We start from the raw sequence: 25,637 nt of genomic DNA, 5'->3' as shown, positions 1-25,637 counted from the left end.
CAATAAGATTCCAATTTAACTGCTTCTACTCCACCAAGACACTTAAAATAGGGTTTTAAATGGAAAGTCCCACAAAATACAACAATTCTTTGATATAGTTGAAGTTCATCAAATGAACACTTGGGGCGCTCTGGTCGAAAAGACAAGTTCAGAAACAAACAACCTCGATTATCTCGGCTTCTGATTAATCGATGAGATCAAGTTCTACGGGAAAATTATAGAGAACATTCTGGTCTACATTTCACCCATACATCACTTTTCTGCCAGTCCATCCAAATCCTTGATATTTTTCAGGATAACTGAATGGCGTCCCACAACTTCAGCTTTAAATCGAATTTGCATGCATTCCGAGTTAGCTCACATTAAGAATCTCACCTACATAAGCCGGTTAGGATTATCTGTCCCTTTTACACCATGTTTCGTCTTGTAGAATAAGTTGTGAGTTAAACTAGCAGGAAATATTTGCATTTGTGATATCATGCAAATGAACCAGTTCCGATAAATTTTGTCCACCGAAATGTAAGTCTTAAAAAAAACTTCAAAAATCAAATTTCAATTTCTGAGTTTTGTAAAATTTTTAAATGAAAATTTCAGAAAATATGATTTGAAAGTGGTATTGATACATATGCCAAAGATCTTGAATTAAATAATTTTTTTTTATTATGCTAAAAAGATTGAGAGAATATTTAGTTTTTGTTTTTTAATTCTTTTTGGTCCACAACCCCTTAATTCACTTTATTCTCCGTGATTTTGTTAAATTTATTTCTTAAATTTATGCTTTAACATATATTTCTTGGAATTCTTATATATGCCAATTGAAACTCTTGAAATTCTAGTATTTCACTTATAGTATCATCTGTACATTTGAGTTCTTTATTTATTTAGATTAGATGAAATACTCTTCACTGACCGAAAATCAACAATAAAAATTTTTACAAAATTTCTATACGTCTTGTTGCAGCATTTAATATTGAATAGCTAACATATTGCTGTGTGCTTTAAAATTGATAATTATTTCTGGACGAAAAAGTTAAAATGAGTGTTTAATCATAATATCAAAACAGAAAAAATTGAGTTACAAAAAATTAAATTTGAAAAAACATAAATCCTTCTAATATAGGGGAGACTGGGGCAAAACTTGTCAAAAAGCATTTTTAATTCTTTCACGAGCTCTGAGAAAACTTAAACGTTTTATAATGAGCATATTCTTATAGGAAATTTACTGCTCTACAACATTGCACAAGACTATTTTCCTCTATCTCGAAAGAAGTGTGATTTTCGAATCATTTTCTAAAAGTCGATTTTGTGGAGATTCTGAAAATTGCTGGGGCAAATTCTGTCAGTCTTCGGATAATTTGTGACGTTTTAGCCTCGCAAACGTTAAAATTATCAAATAGGCATATTTTATAGGAAATTTATTCCTCTACAACTTTGTCGAAGATAATTTTTCTCTATCTTAATGAAAAATGTGCTTAAATTGAGCTAATCAGTATTGATATTTTCTGTAAGCCAATTATTCCAAAAATTGGGCTCAAAATTTCATTATTTTTTATTTCACATAATTCTTCCTCGAATCCCTTGAAACTTTGTAAGTTTAAGAAGGTTCATGAAGGCTAGGGTGGAATAACCGGCTATCGCCATGTTTAGGAAAAAATTAAATTCATTTAATCATAACTTTTGAATCCTTGTTACAAGATAAGTCAAATTTGACACAAAGTTACTTAGATGTATTGGCTCTAGATACGTGAAAACAATAATCCTAGAACATAACGCTGGACTACTTAAAAAACTGATTTTTATTAATAATGCAAAAATAACCATTTCGTCGCCACTTTTTACCACTTTTCGCCAGTTTTGTAAAATTTGTAACCACTTCTCGCCACCCACTTGAAAAGAACCACACTCGGTTATTTTAGGCAATGCTATGAAAAGAATACATTCACCATTTCTCTTTCCTTGTGATCACTTTATTATTACTCTCTTTAAATGATTTTTCTTCACTTTTATTTGAGAAATCAAATTATGGGGCTTTTGCAGAAAGTAAACAATGCAGAATTGACAACTGAGAATGTACGAAGTGAAGTTAGCGTCACCTATTGAAAAGATATGGCGACAGGTGGTAAAATCAATTCCAGAATATTACCACTTCTCGTCATGCCTCATTTTTATACAAAAATAATATAAAATTAAATAATAATTGACTAAATACAAATTTTATGTATTCCACAAGTGCAATTAAATATTCAATAGACAAATTATTTACCCAAATAGGTATTTTTGGCCTGATGAAAATTTGACGACACTTAGTACATTTGGTAAGAGATGTTGGATTCGATGCACTTGCTTAAAATATTGCTCTAAAAAGTGATCAAAATCGTGAATCCAAAACGAATAATTATTATTTTTCGATTCTATGCGTAGAAGCAGAAACAATACAAAAAAATTGCGACTCATTTATTTCATAAATTGCGAAAAATAGCGATTTCAATGTAAGTGGCGAGAAGTGGGGCACTGGCGAGAACTGGTGATTCAACCCTACCTTAATCTTAATTCAAATGTCCTGAAGATTTTATTTACCGTACACTTGTTGGAACTGCCTGCACCTTGACTTCAAAGGGTTGAAGGGATTATTCTGCGGAAGCGACTTATCGAGGACTAAGGAGTGTTCCAGGGATAAGGGTCACGCCACACGCTGCAATGGAAGGAAAAGGGACGCTTGTTTGTGCTGGGTCTCCCTCAAGGGGAGCATAAATAAAAGCCCACATATTTCTCAACCCATTTTATACAATTAATTTATTTCTTTTTTCTTGTTTCATATTAAAGAGACACATCATCATAAGTTTTTTTTTCTCTAATTTTTTTTTATTTTGGAGTTTGGTACGAAACATCTTATTTTTGCGAACAATGCCTCATATTCATATGAATTTTGGTAAGATTTATCTTTCTTAATTTTTTCTTGTCCTTAACAGTAATCCTTTTACATTTTTTTTCAGATATTATCTGTCTCTAAATTACACTTACTTTCCCATCATAATTTGGATTGTAACTTTAAATTAAAGGAATTGACATATTCGACAATGGAATCTTTTGGAGTTGTGCAGGAAGGGTCTCTTTCTTCGGGGACACTCAGCGGAGGAATTTTCGTTGTTCACTTAAATGGCTAAAAAAAAATAAAAGAAGAATTTCTCTATTTTCTGTTTCTTTTCTTCATTTTCTACTACTTCATTGGAAAATAAAACAAGATAAAACCCAGAAACGTAATATGGGGAAATATATGGGGATGTCGTCTGCTGGAAAGACGAAGAAGAAGCCTAAAATGTCCGTTGAAGAGGGGAAAAACGACAAAAAGCATTAAACTCCATCTTAACATTTACAATAATTGATACGTTTTTCATTATCTTAGTCCTTAAATTCTCATCTTTGCTGTTGTTGTAGCTTCTATCAGTTGTTCCATTAACCATTTAGTAGCACATTTATTAATTTCTTTAAATTTATTCCATCTATAATTTGTTCTTCACATAAATTTTTATTTCTTCTCTGTGATGTTAAAGTGTGGTGTGTGGTAATATTGCAAAAAAATGATCTTTCAGAGTTAATTGTTTTGCGTATTTTCTTCAATTACATTTATATTTTTTTCTGTTTCATCTAAAAAGTAATAATAATGCAATAAAATAACTCGACAATAACAGAACATCAAACATAGAACATAATATATATTTTTTATCTATTTTTTTTTCTTCATCTCTTTACAATTAACGTCAACATGTCAAGTAGTTTTTTTTTTAAATCTTGTTTCGGTTCTGGGAATCACATTTACCATTATACAATTAACATTTAATGTTATATTTATTGTAATTTTTTAATCATTATCTCTTTTTTCTTCACTTTAGTATTTAAACTTAATTAATTCTAACGACGTCGCCCCGATTCGATGGATGGTGTTCTTTTTTACGCTTTTTTTTAAATCTTTTATTTTTAGCTCAACATGACAAGGAATACCATATCTGCAAAAAAAAAAAGAAAAAAGCTATTAATACTCCAATGAAGTATTTGCTATTTTACTTCAAATTTCAAATTATTAAAATAGAGTTTATGTCTTTAAAATTTTGACGTATTAACTAAGTTTGATATTTAAAACCTTTTAAAGTCATATAACTAGTCGTAGCGAGAACTTCCGCAATGCGCAACAATTTTATTCGGAATGTTGGTGTAACGTTTCAAAAACTTTAAAAAATAAAACACAAAAGCATGTTCTCGTGATATGGCAAAATGTCTCAGCTCTGCGGAATGCTTGAACTCACAAAAACTCTCCGTAAATAATATCTAAGCAGTGTTTCAGGGCCATTGGCTTACTATCTATTTAAACTGATTATAATATTAAAGAAACCCATGACAAAATTGTAAACTGATAAGATAGTGACAATTTTTAAGTGATTTAACATTGAAAATCTCGATATTGAAAATTTTTATACCATAAGTATCTGGGCAAGTGATCCATTAAATTTTGAAAAAGCAATAAAATTGATTGTTATTTTGAATTTTGAGATCATCAGGAACTGGGCTAAACCTTAGGTCTGAAGCCGGTAGACTTATGGGAGGGGTCACCGAAGATCGAAAATCTGTACCTTTAAACTTTTAGCTTCCACACTGATCAAATATTATAGGACTCATAAATGTGGAGCTCAGAATGAAAATTGAACATATCTTACACAGAAAAAAATATTTTGTAAAATTGTTCGTAAATGTTTGTGAAATCCTGTTGCAGACTTACGAAATGCTCGTGAATCGTATAACCCACAAACAAGTTCGTAAAATTTTGTACTTTTTTCACAAACATTGTTCGTAAAATGATAATTTTACGAACATTTTTTGTAATTTTACAAACATTTGTTTGTAACATTTTGCCAGACAAACAAAAATTTACAAACAAATACGAACAAATGACAAAATTTTACGAACATTTTTTTGTGTGTTTACGAACATTTACGAACAAATGTTTGTAAGAGTACAAAAAAGTTCGTCAAATGATCATTTTACGAACAATGTTTGTGAAAAAAGTACAAAATTTTACGAACTTGTTCGTGGGTTATATGATTCACGAACATTTCGTAAGTCCTCCATAGGATTTCATAAAAATTTACGAACAATTTTACAAAATATTTTTTTCTGTGTAGGAGAAAGTGCCCATGCTTGATACTATAAAATGATTTCCAAGGTTTTTGATTTTTTTCTGATTACCACGCAAACCGAAGCGATTCTTCCACTATGACAAAAAAATGTTTCACTTATTAGGTTTATAATCCCACCTCAAATAGTTTCTGGAAATCCTTAGATTTTCCTCAAGAAGAAAATGGAAATTCAGTGGCGATTTTTATACAAGTTGGGTCCGGGGCCTTCCTGTATAATAATTGATTCGACAATTCGGAGGCCAATTTTCACTGCAAAAATTTCACCGGATACAAAAAATTGCACATCACTATTTAGACGGAACTCTAATGTATCTGCTTAAATCGTTTGTAAGACTGGCTATTAGTTTTAAAATCACTCTTATGCAATTTTTCTAAGCCATGTTTTTATGACATTAGGGCGCTAGCGAAACCATTTTTTCACTTTGAGTCCATGAAAATGTCACTCTGCAACCTTAAAATTCAGACAACAGGGTTGAAGGCTATGTCAATTGTCGATAAAATTGGAGGATTACAATAGGTGTAATTATGAAAGAATCACATCTAATGATAGAGTTGCCACATTTAAATTATCATTCATGGACCCTTCTTAAAATATAGGATGGACACAGGTAGAATTTATGAATTTGTCACCACCGACAAAAACAGTGTCCCAAGTAAAAATATTTATTACATAAATATTAATACTGATGAACCCTCTATGTGCCTATGATAGTAGTTTTCCTGAACAACGACATTAATTAAGAAATACTTATGAAATATCATGTATCGAAATTACAGTTTCGGACCCATTTTTGATTTTTGCTTCCTGAAACTAGGAGAAAAGAGCTGGGATCCTATTTTTTTTTTAGGAAATGTGAGGCTTAGGACCAGCTATTAAAATATATTGCTATCAGTCATAATTATTGATTAACACAGGAAAAAAATAGTTATTATCAAGCTTAGATCGTATCAAGCTTGGGCACTTTCCCCTATGGTTAAAGCATATGATTTCATTCTGAGGTATACAAATAAGAATATTCAAGCAAAATAAATCATTTTGGGGTACTTTATTTATGCACTATCGATTAGAACAAATGCAGCTGGGTTGGAAATTTCAAGATACAGTAAACTCTCTCTCAGTCGGGCACATGGGGCAAAATGTCATCCAAATTATCGAGAGATTTGGGCATCAAAATTATTATAAATTCCACAAAAAGCGCTGAAATTTAAAGAATCACGATAAAACAAAGAGAAATACAGCAAATTTGAACAAATTTGCTTTAAAATCAAACGTGAAAATCGTCAAAATTTGGCGCTCGATTGAAAAAGAGCCGATTAAGTGAGAGTCTACTGTATTTATACAAGAACTTTAAATTCGACGAAATCGATTTAGAAATAAGATCCCTAAAATTCGACTTCGGTCTCGAAAAATTAATATCGAAAAGCATTTATGTCATAGGTAGGTATTTATGGACAAAGAGTTTGCATGGACTATCTCCAAAAATACAAGAAAATAAAAAAAAGATGTAGCAAAGCATCTCATGCTTTGCGAAGTGCTTGAACACGTGACTGTATGAATGCGATGCTGTCTCTCAAAAGTACTTCCGCATCATTTAAGTATCATTTACCGTATTGAATTAATTTTCAGACAAAAAGTACTTATCGGCTCATAACCGGTTGACTACCGGTCTGGTACACAATTGATTTGAACAGATTTACAGTAGACTCTCTATCAATCGGGAATATGGGGCAAAATGTCATCCGGTTTAGCGATAGAATTGAGCGTCAAAGCCTTTGTAAATTCCACAAAAAGCGCTCAATTATAAAGAATCACGATAAAATAGGAAGAACTACAGCGAATTTGGGCATATTAGCTTCATAATTAAACGTGAAAATTGTTAACAAAATTTGTCGCCCGATTGAGAAAGAGCCGATTGAGCGAGAGTCTACTGTATAAATTACTCAAAATATTAGGACGAAATGTCCGGCAGGACAATCTCTAAAAATGCACCGAAGAAAAGAGGAGAATGGAAAAAAATGGATGAAAAAACATCTCTAGATAATGTTTTTAAAAAGGTCGTCGAATACCAAGTGTTAGTATTCTTACAGTTTGACATATTATAATATAATAATAATGCTGGCACAACATTCCATGAAGGAACAAGGCCTTCCCGCAAGGGGATTTCTAGACATGCATTATTATTTTTTCTTGAACGGGATGAGGTTGTCAGTCCCATGCCCGTGGAATCAAGTGCAGTGAAGCTCACTGTATGCAATCCGAACACCTTTAGGGAAAACTGGGGCACCACCAAACACGGGGTTCCACTAAACACTGCCATTTTTTAATCGGATATTCGACTTCAGAGGATAAGACCTATAGGAATTTATAGTCACTATAGGGATGCTTGTCCACTGAAGGAATGGTCGAGATAGTCCAAGTAGTTTAGAAATAAAAATTAGTGTTTGGTGGTACCCCGTGTTTGGTGGTGCCCCAGTTTCCCCTAACGCCAGAAAAATTCCTGGTAACCTAAAGTGGATTCAAACCCGGAACACTTGCATCATAGAGCGAGTGCTCTACCACTTGACCCATTGAGTGCCCTGTTCTATATTTTAGATTAATTAAATAAAGAGTTTGATCTATACAGAGAGAAAATAATCGAAAACAGTTTGACATCTAGCCTTGTGAAAAGTTCAACAAAAGCAGATTAAATATACTGATCTTTCTTTTTGTTCAAGCAGTAAAATATATACTTAAATAAAAACTATTTTTCTATGTAAACTGACAGCAAAGTAATAGTCAAAGTTTGATCCATGATTTTGATAGACGTAAAGCACCTAATAATAAGTTACCGACAGTTTGACACTGAATTCACATCAATTTTAATTGCTTTCAAAGTAGTAAAACTTTAATCATTCGACTAACATGGTAATAAAAACGTTCTAATGACGTCTTTATGGCATATCATGCTTATAGTCATTTGATTGTACTTGTTGTGTGATGTATTGCAATGCTGCACGTACCGAAATTGTTAAATTTTATTAGAAGTTTTAACCACACTTAACTAAACTAATGTCATGTAAACTCATTTTATTCTTGAAAAAAAAACATGATACGCGTTGAAATGTTCTGTAGTATTGGTCCGAGGTCGTAGCATTTAAAACGTTATTGCTAATAAAAGTTCGATTTTTTTTTTAAATTTTAAACCTTTTATAAAAACAAGCTACAACACCTTCCAAACCTCCAAATGGAACTTTTGTAGAATATTTTCAAAGCATTGCAATATTTTCCAGCGAATTCATCAATTTTGAATTTTTTTTAAAGGTCTTGAAATTTTCAACCCGCTGAATCTATCTAAATTGATATTAGCTCGGTAAATACCTGTAATTGGTCTATGTTATTACGATGTTTCTTCTTTAGTTGTCTGAAATTTTGTTCGCGCGCAAACGGCCAATCGATATAAGATATCGAGTTCTGGTCTTCAATGACCCCTTATAGATTGATGTATTATCTAGAAATGTGTTTTCTCATTTTTCTCCCCATGCCGCTTTTTAACATCCATAACATTGCATTTTTATTTATTTCGAAAATGAATCGTAGGCTCGAAGGAACACGTTTTCGACAGGGAACCCCTATTGACACTTTTGTCATATTGTTGAAATTTATTAAGTGTATCTAATAAAATTTAAGTAATAGGGTAAGTGTGCCAAATTCCAGCCAGCTTGCAATTCCGGCCACCTTTTTTGTTCCTCGAATTTCCATGAATTTTTAATTTTTACTTACTCTAAAGATTATACAATACAAAAGAATAACAAAAATTGTAGCTTTGACAAACCAGATGATATGAAAAAGACATTAGAAGAATTCCCGAAGTGCAAGGAACTATGAGAATGAAGGTGGCCGAAATAGGACACCAATGCAATGTCTATATTTTTATTCATTTTAAAATGTATTAAGAATGATTTTAGAGTAGATAAAGACGATAAACAGTCTACAAGGTTCCAAGCAACACGCCTTAAAAAGAAGGAATAAAAAAATCAATTTGTATTAAAAATGTTACATTTCAAACTTGAGACTTTGCCGTTTGCATGCTACTATGCCGAAATTTGGCACACTTACCCTATGACGTTTTTTCATTAATCTACGTTTTCCGATTAGAATATACGTTCAAATTTCGTATTCCAAATAGTACAAAGTAGGGTGTCAATAGGTCCTGACACGAGTTCTTAAAGTGTCAATAGGTGTTCCTTTCACCCTACAGTTTTTTTTTTAAATTTCTGTAATAATTTAAAAGGTTTAATAAGTGCTTAGCCGAGCTTTTCGCTCACGTTTTTAAGGAACAGTTTGATTGGGCCTTAAAGTTGCTTGAAAGTAGAAAATCAAAACATTAACAATTGCATCCTTTCAATTTTGGAATGGTTTTATGAAAATTTATGAACCGATTTAACGAATTAAGAACGATTGGAACACCGGTGTCACAAAAAAGATTTTCCTACTGACTTCTAAAGTTAAGGGGTTACATGGGTCTCTTAGGTAAAAAAAAATGATTTTTTTTATTTTATAGTAGAACATTTGAAAAATATTTTCTGAAATTTTCAAGTCAATCGGAGTAAAACTCTCGGAGCATTCCACCCGTGCGCGCATATTGTTATAAAACTTTAAACGCGTTTTTCTCAAAACACCGTTTTACAATGCGGTAGTCAAGATTACTCAGAGTCTACTGAACCGATCTTTCTGAAATTTTGCATAATTGTTTTGAGAAGTATTGTCTACTGTTTAAACGAAGGATTTGCACTTTCCTTAATCAGAATAATTTTTACAATACCAAATGTGTTGAAAAATAGGGTAAAATTGATCAAAAACTTTTGCCAAAAATCCAAATTTTGTTTTTTTTTTCAAAAATCCTTCGTTCATCCAGGGGTCCAACTAATCCTCTAACAGAGTATATTTGGTTTTTTGATATTTGTTGGACCTACTGGGAGAAATCCTGCCTACCGCAAGGTTTTGTTTTTGAGGAATGGTTCCGAAAGTCAGCTACCAACGGTCGAATTTTCAAAATTTTTCAATTCTTTTTTAAATTTTGTTCTAAAGTTGCTCTTTGATATCCCAAAAGTTGGAATTTCTAAAATATTTTCCACACAATAAATTATTATCAGAAAAAAGGCTTATTTTTTAACCTGAGAGACCCATGTAACCCCTTAAGTTTTGCTCTAAGAAGTTGGAAGAAGGGATTTTTTCTGATCACCAATTTTTGATCCTTTTATCCTAAAAGAGTTAAATCTTTAATTACTCAATGTAAATTCAAAAACAGTACGAAATGTTAATTCATCTAGAGCTTTCGTTCGTGATTCCGAGAATTCCGCCAAGCTGGGAAGTTTCGCCATCTCTTTATATTCAGCAGTCCATAAAATTAGGAGAAAATGGGGCACCGCCGAGCATGGGGTAGCACTGAACACTTATTTTTATTTATAAACGTTTTGGACTATGACGATTATTTTTTCAGTGGGTAAACATCCGTTTAGTAACTATGAATTCATACAAGTCTGTAAAAATTTATTTCTAATTGAAATTTTTGGATGGGGCGTAGCTTATTTTATCAAATGGAGATCACACTGAACACGAGTAAATTTACGAAAGTAGACTGGCTTTATTTGATCATGGTTCTACTCAGGGACTGAACTACATTTACTTTTCGATCAGAAAATTTCAAGACAACCTTCTAATTAATATTTCAGGAAGAACATATTTTATTATGTTTTTTTTTTATTTGTACACTTATACTCCTTTTATTTCTTTTCAATGCAATACGGACATGATACAGAAAAATTCAAAATAACCAACATAAAATTTGTTTTCTACAATTAAACAAATTATAGTTAAATTTAATTTTATTCTCAGTGAAGTAAGAAAAAGCACCTTTTTGCATATTTCTGTAATTGCTCCTGTCATGTTTAATTAAGACTCTTGTTAAAATATTGCATAGAATGCGCATTATTCAATGTACTATAAAAAGATATGCATTAAATTGCAAACTAATGTTGCTAAATGGATGCAGAAATAATCTCTTGCAGTGTCACAACTTTTCACACATCGTTAAAAGTTCGCAACAAAAACATATAAAACTTTTGATTGTTGGAGAACAAAAAGAAGGATTGAACTAAGAGAGGATTTTTTTTTCAATTAAAAAAAAATACATGAATAAATTTCCGTAAAAATATTTTGCACGGAAGTTTCAATTGAAATGTTGAACACAATTTGTTTGGCGGAAATTTGCATAACTGTGGTTATCTGATATTCCATACTAAGCCTTTTTCTTGACGCCTAGAAGGATATTTTTTTCATAATGTATAACTTACTTTTTTTTTGGGTGATTTTCTTTGTCGTCATTCATGAAGGTGAAACGCAAAGCTGATGAGGGAAAGACGTGGTGCCGGAGGTGTTCCTTCTTAGTTATTGAGTGGGCCAAACAGGGTGACTCCGGGGTTCTTCTCGTCCAAATTGCCGAGGTAGTGGCTGTAGAGTTCCTGATATCTGGACAACGTGAGTCCACCTCGTTTCCTATCATCATCCTATAGCAGAGAAACATTGTAGGAAAAGATGAAAATATTAAAATTTAATAGTCATAAAATGTTTGCCTGCCAGTGAAGGAGGTGTGATTTAATTAATGGGACAGGTGTCACAATATCAAATGCGGAATTTCATATTGCACTTTCTGACCTCTTTCTTATGTAAATAGTATTTAAAACATGGTACAACTTCCACCCAGAAAATCCTCTGCTATGCACAAAATTGAGTGCCAAAAATATATTATTTATATGAATATTTACAGTTTTCGCACCAGTATCAAGATATTCTAATGTTCCGCCAAAGCATCACATTCACTTGTGGCAGATTTACAAAAAGTTTACTTAACTCTTGTGCGACTTTTCTCAGGCCATATATATATATATATATATATGTATATCTTGTAGAAAATGGCATTTAATTGAGTTGACGATATATTTTCACATGATGTTGAACATGATCTTACTCTCGACATGTTCTTCATGAGTACCTAGAAAAAGCATGGGATAATTTTGATGAAATGTGTGATATTAAACGATACTGAAAGTTATTTATTTGAGCTTGCAATGTTTCATGAGAATTTATTAAATTTAAAGAGCATTAAAATTATGTTGAATATATTAAAAATTTATTACAAATCCGATTAAAATTATTTGACTGTTCAGGATATTTTTAAAATTGTCAAAAGATTGCAAAATCACATCTTGTCTATAAAAAATCTTTATTAAGCTGTCTACACATATGAGCATTTTTTAAAAAAATTCTTTAAAAAAAATTTTAAAAAATAAAAATGGGTCGGTTTTTTTTACAAAATTGCTTACATACTAGGCAAATTTCTGTAAAAAATCCATTTTTTTACAAAAGTTTTCACTAGTGTAGAGCCGATTCTTTTTAAAAACCTTTTTAGGGTTATTTTTTAAAGAATTTTTTTAAAAAATGCTCATAGTGTGTAGACAGCCTTAGTTTTTTTTTTTTTTGAGAGTTTTTGAGTCAAAAACTATTTTTTTTTATATGTCATGAAAATCTAACTGCTCATTGAGAATTAAGTTCCAGGTTTCAAAACTTATTAAACTTATAAAAAAATCGTGACTTTACTGACTCAAATACATCGGAGGATTATATAACTGCTTTTAAAACTCGAACATCAAAGAGAGAGTAACATTCTCTAGATTTTTAAGTTCTCAAAATTATATTTTCCACCATCTGGCATCCAATATTTCGACATTTATCTTCTTAAATCAGAAAGTTTTTGATAAGTATAATAAAATATTATTGCTTCACTTATTTTTTTGCGGTGTTCTTCGTTGTGATAGGAGCTAGAGTTCAAACGAATGTAGATAGCGACCTGGGTAAGGATTGTGTAAGTGAAGAGACCAATTCACTTGAATTTTAAATTGATTAAATGTGAGATTTTGACTGTGAATCCGTAATAATAAATAATAGGTATTTTAATTAGAAGAAAACGTGGAGTGTCAAGGAAGAGAAGCAGTTTAAAAAAAAATGATTTTTTAAGAGAACTTTAGGCTCAGACCCTAAACGGTGCAATTGTAAAATCTTGTCTGACCAGCTGAAATACTGGTCATCCAGTGACATACATGGTATGAAACTTCAATTTCTTAGTATTTAAATTAATTTTGGCAACTTAAACTTTCCTTGTTTTCTCTCTGAGATTATGCTTTGTGATGTTTGTGATACTGCCACTCTCAAATAGTAGACAGTCTTTGTCAGTATTACAGAAACATCTCAGAGAGTAAACAAGAAAAGTTTGAAGTTGCCAATATTTATTTTATTTATTTTATTTTATATAAATATTTATTTTATTTTAGACATCCAGAAAATGAAGTTCAGTGCTTCATATTCCATGTCCTGTGTATCAACATATTATAATGACAAAGCGTAAGGAGACAAGATCTGAGATCATTGAGGAAGACTTCAAATATGAGCCGAAAGCTCTGGAAAAATAAGAATTTTCTAAGCTGTCTCATTTCCCTGATGTTCAACAGTTTTACCATTGAAGTAAAAAAAATGAAAAAGTTAAGAACTACATAACAGAATGGATAATTTTTTGAGTTATTTTTGAGGTTGTTAATCATGAATTGAATCAAAAAGAAACTATATCGCTCCTTGGAAATTACAAGGGGCCAACTCATTTTCAGCCATTTTTCAGGATACAGCATGAAAGGTTCAACTTTGTGTATAAATAATTATCTCAATTCAATTACTGGCCAAAAACAATTTATTTCTTTTTCATTTGTATGAACATTAATATAAACATCAAAACTTTCATATATTTTTACTTTTCAAAATATGTTTTTTTATGAGCCAGTTCCTTGTCATTATGAATGATGCTCAAATTTTCATAAAATTAGAATGACAAGGGATCAACTTGCTTGAGTTAGTCCCTTTTGTCTCAAAAAAATTTGAACGATAAATCTATTTTGTGCCTCTTGACTTCAAACAAAATTGCTCAAGCGATCAAACAGTTTAAAATTCCGGTAAACTTTTCTAACAACGAAAATAAATTAAGGCGTCTACACATTGGGAGCAATTTTCGTCAAAAATTGCGTTTTTGACAGAAATTTGACGTTTCCCCCTACAACGCAGCTGGGAATTTCCTTCAAAAAAGCAATTTTTGACAAAAATTTCTCCCAATGTGTAGAGGTCACATCTGAAAATTTATTAAACTTTCTTTCTAAGTGCATTGAAATCTCAAAATCGCAAAGAAAATGAGTTGATCCCTTGTAACTTCCATATATTAATAAATACTGCGAAACTAATTATAGGGTGTAAGTAACATCTAAATCACGAGTCCAAGAATTCTTAAAATATCAGTACATTTTTCCTTCCATTTGGTCTTAAATTACATAATTTTCTAAGAAAAAAACTTCTTTTTGAAAATTTTGAATAAAATTGGAATTTCGAGTAAGTCAATTTGGAAGTTCTAACCTTAATCTAATAGTAATTTAGTAATAATGTAATTCTAGAGTACTTTGAAGACTATTTACTTTACTTTTTTGAGGTTAAAAAGAATTTTCCAAGCCCTTGAATTGGTTTTTCAAAAATTCCTTTTTCGAAGTTTACCCTAATTTATTTGAAAACATATAAAGGTTTTTTTTTCAAAATCACAGCTTTAATTTTTATAACTATATAATCGATATAACCTGATTCATAGATCATCTTAAAATTTTTCCTAATTTGCTTTAAAAGAATGACAAGACAATGTTATTTCGGTTAAAAGTCTATTATGAGTGCATAATTGGCTCTAATCAATTACGCATCAATTCTGACCACGACGAAAATTCTAAATCCGTATTAAATTAGAAATATTTTTTTCAAAGAGTTCGAATCAGCCCGCGAGCAGCTATTGATTACTGCCTCATTTTGACTTAATCTTTGTATTATCTTTTAACTTTGAAAAATGAAGGCCATGTTCCGTTATGGGTGGTGAACTAAAGGCAGTATAGTGATCTCTAGTCGTTTAGACTCTTGGTCTGATGATTACCGCATGGATAGACGAATTGTTTAATTTTAAAAATCAATTAGAAAACAGATAGTGAAATTATGAGGTATCAAACATTTAAAAAAAAAATTTGTAGAGTTTAAGCTATTAAATTATAAATGATTATGGTTGAATGACATTCCCTAAACAAAAAATTATCCTAAAAAAAACTACGATGGCTAATATAAATCTTAAACTCTTTTAATATTTTGGAATTTTGATATTAAAGCTAACAAATATAGAACAGTAAGGTTAAGAACATCCTATCAAAAAGTTGAAATTTAAATCCCCCCCCCCTAAACTTTCAGCCAGAAAACATACTGAGCATCACATATCAATTTCCTTTAGAAACGTGTAAATTTATTTACAATGGCAATCAATAAAGGAAATACACATCCTATTCCTATACCTCCTCAAAAATACATCCCTGCCATTTTGAGAGATCCGTCTTGGGCTAAAGCTCTCAATAAAGTTGTATCTCTGTGATATTTTGTACTCTGAAAATATTAAGTAAAATTTTGCTCAAACTTTTACCCCTCAAAAAAAAGGGAGAAAGGAAAGCAAAAACTCTTGGGATTGTTTGTCATGGGAAATTTCTTGGAAAAATTTCCCATTCTCTAGTCTTTTAGCACCACAATCCCTCAAACTTTTCACGCCACCCGATTTTAGAGATGCTGAAAATTTTATTGCTCGAATTCAAAGGATGAACAATTAATATAATTCTTTAGTTTTTTTTAATAAAAGCATTTAGTTCTGTACCAACCTGCCAGGTGGTTGTATTTCAAAATATTGAATTTTAATTTCTAAAGACATTTGTTTCCGTATTAGGGCGTTTGTATCATTTAGAAGTTAAATTACTAAACATTATTAAATATACTGATTTCTCTGTTGAGTTCGAGCAGTAAAATATTGACTTTGGTCTTTGATGATGCTCTTTACACCTACTAGAGGAACTTCATTAGGTCCATTGTACAACAGATTTTAATAATAGATCTTTTAAATTTTAATAAAGTCCCCAAGAGTACAACTACAGTCACCCTTTATGCTAGCAGGTATAGATGTCGGTACTTCAGGTGTGACATCTTGAGATATTATCGTCAATCTTTTGCTAATCATCACACTCAAAGTGTATTTAGGTCGCGCAGAAGTTAGCCCTCCAATGCCTAAAGTCAATTAAGCTGCGTGTTTTAGAATAAACAAGTTAACAGGACAGTCGAGGAGGATCAGTCGCGGGTTAATCAAAAAATAAACCCTCTGATTAAGTTAATTACCTTCAATATAACATTTATTGGTATGTATCTCTTTAAGTTTACAGTTTCCGTATCATCTAAAAATATGACTTTCAGGTTATAATGAAAAAAATCTCTCTTTTTTCTCAAATTTAGCTATATGTCACCGATTCGATCAGCAATTGCCGCAAAGAAATCGGTCAGTAACTGAGAAATTCTCATAATTAACGAGGAACTATATAGTTTAAGCGAGTTAATTTAGATAATAAGTAAGTTACGACAATTGAATCCAAGCGACGCTATTTTATTGACTTTTGTTATTTATTTTATTACTTTTTCAAGGTCAAAAAGTGTACACAGTAGGGCCACCGGTGATCTAATTAAATAGTCAAAAAACGAAATTTTTTTAAGTCACCGGTGACCCTACTCGTCCTAAAATGCTTAAGATATGTAGGATTGGAAGAATAAAGAATTTAAAATTTTTATTTGAAATGCTAACATGCTAATACTTTAATGAAAGATCGGTACATGAAGCTTTTCAATACAAAATGGCAAAACCGTTTCCGAACCGTTTCTTTTTTTTTTCTTCAAAATTCAAATTCAATAAAGGCAATATGATGTTTAAGAAGAAATACTAAGATACAGTCGGTTAAATCATAAACTGTCTTATTTAATAATCATCTGTAAATGCCGTGTATTGAATTACCAAATAATAACAAAAAATCTATTAAATAATGCAAAAAGAATGCCAAAAATTTCATGTACCTTATCAAAAGAAAAATATTTCTCAAAAGAACACAATAAGAATTTATAACACGATTGCTAACGCAAACGACGAGCTTTCATTTCAAATCAGATTTGTTGCACAATCACATTCAAAATATATTCTTTGATATAAATATAATGAGATGATTGATATGTATAATAGCTGTGATTCTCGTAATATCAAGGAGTAATTGAATTCCTTTTATTTCGAGCATTCTGCGAATTTCCCTTTGCCATTGTTAATGTATACAGTGAGTTTATAAAAGTTGAACTCTATTACAATTCCCCAACCACCATGAACCTCTATAAATATGCATCAAGAGCATTAAATTGAAATTGTCTTCAGCTGTTGCCACTTGGCCGAGAAGAGCACTTGCTGCAAGTGCAGTAATCAACACTCAAGGGTAAAGCTCTCTTGTACTCCCCGAAAATTTGCTGAGAGACAAGAGAAATGCGCCCACGAGACAATGGGATCAGGGACAAATTCCCTGCTTTGTGTCACCAAAGAACTTCACAAATGAACAGGCAACAAGTGAGACTGAAATCTCCCTTTACAATTTGTACCATTCAACATTTATTCCCACGCATAGGTAATAGAAAAGATGTATTTTCTTCTGAAAAGTCTACAAAATCACATTGATCTTCCTTTAAGGGTAGAACTCCAGAGATTTAACCTTAAAAGATTTTTTTTTCGCCAAGATTTCTTCAAATCTTTAGCAACAAATAAAATCCCACCGAAAAGTTCGTCATACAATTTTCCCAAACAATTTACAGGGGAGACAATCTGCAAAGTTATGCAAATTTTCACTGGATATAATAATTTCAAATATAGCTCAAAACTCATCCACTTTTTAATGCTCCATTGGGAATGTTGAGGAATTATTATACACATATTTTCAAGATGCCACAAGAAAATTGAAAACTATGAGTTCAATTTTCGCTCTAAATAGAATTTTATTAAATTAAAAAACTTTTTTTTTCTTTCAAATGAATAGCCACAAATAATATAGAACAGATATGGAAAATACTTTCTGTAGTTTGTTTGAAAGGTTTGCTTTCAAGAGCAGATGTCTTCATCTCTGGCAAGTCTAGCAAGATTAATTAAATTTCTCAGGACGCTGCATATCATAAATATTATCATCTAGCATGTATTACAATTTAACTGTAATATTGTACGTTGTTTACCTCAAATTAATATTTAAAGTTAAATTTTGTTAGACATTAAAAAATTAGTTAAAGATTCTTTCTAAATGCTAAATATTTAATTGAATTTTGTCTTTAAAGAAAGAAAAGAATAATGCTCCTTTGTGAAATAATGAGGTTTAGGACCTAATAAGCAAGGCTTAGACATAGGCTTTTATTTTCTTTTCTTATTCTTTATTAAATTTAATGTAAAATTGATAATTTATTTTTAAAAGAAAACCTAGTAAAATATCTATCGATTAATTTATTATTGAAAATTTTCCAATGGAGGTCCATATCAAATTTAGAATAACTTAAAATACATAACAGAAAACGAAAAATTATTACATGTCCAATTTTGAAATTTTTGGGTTGAATTGATTTTTAGTTATTTAAAATGTTGTAAAGTACCGTCGTTGCGGGTGACTGCACTCGGGGGGTGACTTTGCACTCTGCTGTTTGTGAGACTTTGAACAATTCTAGCACTTATTGATAGTGTTCGCCGATCCGGTCTACCATGTCAAAGCATATAGGGATATGTTAAGTACCAAGTGAGGTACAATGATCCTCAAAAGGATTCTTGTAGTTTAAGTAATAGTCAATGAAATCCTAGTATAGGTATTTTGTCAAAAAACGACTCCGCGAAAAAGTTATCTGAAGATGCAATTCCAAAATCGATTTCAGAGAAGTAAATTGCCCAAATCTATTCTAAATTTATCTGGCTAGAATAATCCACTTCGATTTTATTCATTATTTTTAGTAAATTCCTTTTTTTCACTATAGTCTTCCTAAGAACGCATAATTTATATTATAAAATTGCATATAATGGACTTTCTTAAGCTTTATTATAGAAGTATTTGGCCAAAAATTATCCAATTTTTTATAACTTAATATAAAATGACCGAGATCTACAAGATGGTGTGGTCGCCATCTTGATTTGACGATTCTGTCCGCCATTTTGAATAACTGTCAAAACAAAAAACTTATCCGATTGAGCTGAAATTTTAGTATGTTCTGGCTGATGTGAAGACCTTTTCAGAACATATATAAAATCCGACCTAGGTCAAGCGATTGTCTGGATACTGGGGCTCTAAGTTCAAAATTTTGACATTTTCATTAATACAGAACTACGGAGAGCTTCTTTTATCGAAACCATCACAAAAAAGGCAGTATTATCGTTAGGCGATGAGATCTAAATAACAAACAAAAAGAAAAGTAATGTTTTTCTTTATAACAGCATATTATTTGAGGATCTGAAAAAATTTTGCAAAGATAAAAAACTACAAAAAAATAAATAAACGCACTTTTCATTTTTTTTTTAATTATGTAAGAGTAAATAAATATTTAAAATAAAAGCCTCAACCATTTCTAATGGTTACTGAGTCATTTCGTTTAGGTTTTAAAATTCAGGATTAGAAAATAAAGATCGCCAAAATATGAATATTTCAAATTTTTAAACTTTGAGCCTCTGTATCAAGGTAAATACTTGACGTAGACCGGAACATAGATACGTTCTGAAAAGGTCTTGATATCAGCTACAACATACTAAAATTTCAACCCAATCGAACCTGTTTTAGATTTTGACAGTTATTCAAAATGGCGGACAGAAACGTGAAATCAAGATGGCGATCATGTCATCTTGTAGATCTCGTGCATCTTACCCTTAGAACAGAAGAATTTCATAGTCGTATATTATCAGACATTGTTGATTTCTTAGTATTTATTAAAAAGTGCAAAGTCACCCGCACCTTATCCCAAGTGCAAGCCTTTTTTCTTGATTTTTTTAAACATAGTAAAATTTTATAAAATTTATGCTAGTGGCACAAAATCCATTCATTAACAACTGAATACAAACAATTTTACTCAAATACCCCCCTCCCTTCACTTTAACTATCCACTTTTAGAGGGCAAAGTTGAAAAACAGCGTAAAAACGTGCAAAGTCACCCGCAACGACGGTACAGCGAGTATTGTCCATCGCATCATTTACACTAATTTGACCTGAAAATGTGTCAACAACTATTATTTCCCAATAAGCAATTTATATTACACCTTGTGAGTAATTAATCATTTAACGTAATGCAGTTTATTTGCCAATTTATCAACTTCATTGAATTTCCATCAAGCATCATAACGAGTAAAATTCGAGCGTGACAATATTTAATAGTAGTAATCACTTAATAACCTTATGGTCAAAATCAATTCAAAAACCATTCTATCCAAATATAAAAAGTAGCTCTACGAAAAATTACTTTTTATATATTTTTTGTTAGAGAAAAAGTGTCACACGAAAAGGATTTAATTTAGGCGTGAGGCCACGTAATAGAATTTTGAAGATTATAGTATATGTGTAAAACGACCATTTGTATGGAAATTACTACCTAAACTTTTCGCTACATCCTCTAACCTTAATAATTACTTCTAACTCTGGAGTATAAAAAACCATTTATTTTTCTCCTACTTGTATTTTCAAAAACGGTGACAAAATAACCCATGCTTTGCAGACTGCTCGTATATGTGATTTAGATACTATTCCTCAAAAGTAAAATTTCACGTTACAGGGAGTTCCGGCTTGAGAGAAAACGGACTGAAAGAATTTGACAAGAATTGCCTACTATTGGGAGCTCATTTATAAAATAATTTTTGAAATGCCCCTAAATGTATGCCAATTTTTTTCACGCGGTAAATTTGAAATACATTTCTTATGAACCGTTAATGCTGAAAATTTGGCGCCGAAAATTTCTTGCATACATCATGGCGTTTCCAGAACTTATCCCAAAGATATCTCCTGCAGATATGCAATTTTACTGTGTCACTGAAGTTAATTCACGGGCTTTTTGTTGCTCTACGAGTTGGATCTCTTACTATCGTTTTGTCTATCAACTCGTAAAGCAACAAGTAATATCAAAAATAAGAGTTAAAAATTACTAAAATAGTTAATACCCCCGGGAATTTAGAGCAAATGTGGCGATGTGTAGTTTTTAATCAGACGTTAGACGTTTTTCAAATATTTAAAAGTTTTTACATTGATATACTGAAGAAGACCTACGCCAAGAGTCGAAAGCTCTGGAAAAAAAACCAATGCTTTTAATTTGAAAGAGAAATATTTATCGCACGACTACTGGAAGCATTGCGGAGAGCTAAAAAGTTTCCGTCAGACTCCAGAAGAATTTTAAAAAAAAATTAATTAAATTCCTCTCAGTTTCCTTCTAACTAAGGTGTTTCTCGGCTTAAGTCGAGAAACGGATTAGTCAGAAATTAATGGAAATTTAATCTGATTATTATTTTGATTATAATTACGTTAAGCCGTCTCTCGGCTTAAGTCTAGTCTTAAGTAAGTGTGTCTAAGGTATAAGAATGATGAAATTAAATTTTAAGTATAAGTTTATAACTCTTCATAATCGATTTGTATTGATTTATTTGGGATTCCCAAACTTTTTGAATGAGTATATACTTGCCGAAAGTATCCGAAAGTGAAAATAACATCTCTCGACGTGTTTTGAAATATTCCAAAATACATGATAATTGAAGAAAAATTATGTTCACTCGAAGACCCCAAGTCGATATTTCTAACTGCTTAGCCTTCAGGTTTCCCTTTCAGCTGAACGGATTGATAAAACGAACAAACCCTTGACATTGTTTCTCAGAAATCGTTTGATTTAGATATGTGAATATTTTCGGTTCCCGGGAGATGTAAGATGGAAATTTTGTGGGAACAAAAAAAAACCAATGGATTATATATATTGCTCTCCCTGTGGAATTCGAGCAATAAAAAATTGTAATTTATTTGCCTGCGGCACAATGATTCGAAGTCCTTCAACATAAAGGCTACGAAGGTGTTTTGGAGCAGTTTTTATATTTTTTTTCTATTCACCTCTTCTTTTTTTTTGCTTAAATTGACCTGGGCAGTGGTTCCTTTTTCCGGTTCTTTTATATATTTGGTCCACGTGTTTTCCTGAGGAAAATCACTTATATACTCATTTCTCTAACAATTTTATATATTTTATGTACAAAGCACCTGAAGGAGTTTATTTTCCATGTAAATCAGATGTGAATTATTTATAGTTGAAATTGAAGAAGACGGCAGGTAAATATGCGACTCGTTATGTTTCACGTAAGTTTATTGATTCGACTGGGGGAGTATGAAGAAAAAAAAGTAGGAAATTGCTCTCGAACGTGAACAGAGTTTAGTGAATTCCAGGTGAAAAAAAGAATTCGCCACAAAGCGGAAGGGAGTGGAGTAATCTCTTCGTTTGCTCGCATCAGAAAACTTTTACGTGCTTATTCCTCACGTGTTCGAGATGATACAGGGCAAAAGCTTCAAGTTAGATATCCCAACAATGAAAATCATCTAGGGATTTACCACAAGTACAGAGAACAGCATGAATTATTTATGTCAAAATTCTACTAAATAATTCTCTTTAGTTAATCATAAGCATGGGAAGTATTAACTGCAATTCTATTGTATGTTACATAGATCCCTTTCTTCATCACTATAAATCTCGTTCATGCTGTCGAATAAATTTTAACAATTTCTTTATCTCGTCAATATTTCTCTCATTAAATGGCAATTTCACGCTTTAGCAAAGGGCGGTAAGTCTTGGATCGAAATTGTGCAGAATTTCAAATGAGGGTGACAGAATTGAAAATCAACCCAAAAAATATTAAACTTACGGTGCAATGGGGTAATTTAGAATCGAATCTAAATTGAAATTTTGAGACTTCTTCACTCTTTCAAATGGGTAGAGAGAAAAAGAAGAACATGAAAGAACAGAGGCACAAGCCAGACACTCAAAAGTTCTTCTTCATGAAATTTTTCTTACACCCATTTGAAACACTTAGGAAATCTCACAATTATAATTTAAATTTGATTCCAAAATACCCCATTATACCCTATACAGGAAGTAGGTATGTACAGACAAAAGATTCATAACGATAAAAAATAATCATAAATCATTTCTTAAAATAAATTTAGTAAAATTCCATTTTACTATCATAACGACATCCAAATATGAAACAACTATACTCTAGGAAATTCTTAGAAGTTTCAGTTATAAGGTCAAGTCCTGATAAATGAACTTGTTGCTCCTAACAATAAAATTCAATGCTCAACGTTAAATGTCTTGGCAACACTTTTAGTGCATAATATTTGCACAATATTTCTTCACAAAATTGCACTTTATTCAATAAATTGATTTCTATGGCAAAACTTTTAAACAATATTCAAATTCCTGCACATTATACATGTTAAATTTGTCTGTTAATTCAATTAGTGCATTAATTTTACAACAAATGAAGTGGAAATTTGATTTTAACAATGGTTTTGAGCATTCTAAAAGCTTTGAAAGTTTTAAAAGGTTTGACGATGCATTTAATGACATTAATGGATAGCCCTTCTATGTTAAAATAGTTTAAAAAAGCATGCAACAATTTTATTGCTCTACAGAGAGTACAATATTATCATTTTTTTTGTATGTGATAGGGGGAGGGGGCTGCATTGAAAACGCTTTTTTTCGCATATTTTTAAAGGAAGCCGAACTTAAGTTCCGGATCTAAATTACTGTAGTCTCTCAAATCTGAATCTTTCAAATTCGAACGACCACGATTGGATTCAAAATGTCAATTGTGGGGTTATGTCAAAAAAAAATCGTACTCTAGATGAATAAATATCATATTTATGTGCTTCTTTCTAAATGTTTACATATATTATGATCATATAAAATTAAAAAGAAGTATGTTACCATTAAGACTTGTGAGAAAGTACGAGAATTTGATTCAAAGTACAATTTAATCTCACATAAAATTCGTTAGTTTTGAAAAAATTGTTCGAATTTGGGAGGTAAGAAATGTCAAAAATGTTCCCCGAGCGTTCGAATTTAAATGACATGTTATGAGACTAGGTACAGATTTCTTTAGGAATATGCGAAAAAAGAGCATTTTCATTGTAGCCCCAGCTCAATATAGTTCCACCTCCCCCTATGTTGTTAAAACTAGAAACTTATGAGTTGGAGTTAATGGTAAATATTATGCTAAAGAACCGTGGACTATAGTCCTTCAATATCATATTTGTGTTTGCAATTGCCTATTTAATTTTCTGAATATAAATAATCCACCTTGTAAAAATTTCTTGGAATTTACGAAAATTTTGTAAAGTTGTCTCAATTAATTTTTCGACCATATTCGAATTCGACAAAAGCCTTGAATTATTTTTTCTAAGGACGTTTTCAAGGTCAAAGGTTAAACAACTCCACAGAGCGTATTTCACAACCGATTGGAACTAGATGAGAAAACCTTAAATTTATTGGGAATATCTTTGAATTTCATACGGATATAAATCGGTAAACCGTTACGAAATACTTGAAGTCATGAACATAGCTTCCCCCATGTGTGGTAATCCTTTAAAGTTGAGACGGAAAAAATTAGGGATACGAAATATTTCATTCTTCTGTTTTTTTTTTTTGGAGAAAAACATATCTTTATATGAATCTATCTATATATAAATCTCATATGAAAAATTTCGCTTTTACCGTAAATTACCGTAAGTGCGGGTGACTTTGACACCCACCTGTTAGTAACCTTTTCTTTACTTCTAGAACATAAGGATGGTCTTTACCGGTCCAATCTACCATGTCTGATAGGTGAGAACCGTTCTTAACCCTTTAAGGACGATTGGGTCACCGGTGACCCAAACATAAACTGTGCCATAAACAGTTGTATTTGGCTCTAAAATGTCAGAATATTTCAGGATAAGAAAAACCGATTTTTTCTGACCCTCAATTTGTGACCTTCTCGTCCTTAAAGGGTTAAACATTAAAATTAAAGAAAAGCTCGAAAAGCTAATGAATAGGAAGAAGGCTAAGACACCCGCAATCATGAATTTGGGCATTTCACAAAAAAATTTTATTACATAGAAAAATATTTCGTAAAATTATATGTAATATCTATCTGACGGGGTTTTATATAGTTGCAGCTCTTCCGGTGTTCGCCAGACAATTCGTTTCTTTTTAAATGATCGTTTGACAAGATGATCGCTTGACAAGAATTGTTTGTTCTTTTACAAACATTTGTTTGCATATTTTTGTTTGTGTGGCCAAACTACACGAGCAAATGACAAAATTGTATACGAATATTTTTGCGTATTTACGAACATTTACGAACAAATGTTTGTAAAAGAACAAAAAATGTTCATCAAGTGGTCTGGTCATGTTACGAACAATGTTTGTGGAAAAACTAC

The 25,637-nt window shown here is 31.4% G+C and overlaps 1 protein-coding gene across 3 annotated transcripts in view; it reads right to left on the bottom strand.

Moving 5' to 3' along the window:
* Positions 1-2,766: 2,766 nt before the first annotated feature.
* LOC129805320 (sarcoplasmic calcium-binding protein, alpha chain) overlaps positions 2,767-25,637 on the bottom strand; it is a 48,733-nt gene continuing 25,862 nt past the window's right edge. For 2 of the 3 annotated variants that reach the window (XR_008752085.1, XR_008752084.1), the window contains exons 6-7: positions 11,523-11,735; positions 2,767-4,004 (exon numbers count right to left, since the gene is read on the bottom strand). Coding sequence is in view for 1 of the 3 variants with exons in the window: in XM_055853156.1 (XP_055709131.1) it covers positions 11,613-11,735 (123 nt within the window). In the remaining 2 variants the exon portion in view is untranslated. Of the gene's footprint in view, positions 4,005-10,911; positions 11,736-25,637 lie in introns of those variants that run through there. The other variant, XM_055853156.1, reaches the window with a different exon arrangement.

Source organism: Phlebotomus papatasi, chromosome 3 (genome assembly GCF_024763615.1).
Source record: "Phlebotomus papatasi isolate M1 chromosome 3, Ppap_2.1, whole genome shotgun sequence".
Lineage (NCBI taxonomy): Eukaryota > Metazoa > Arthropoda > Insecta > Diptera > Psychodidae > Phlebotomus > Phlebotomus papatasi.
This window is presented reverse-complemented; position numbering and strand designations above follow the sequence as displayed.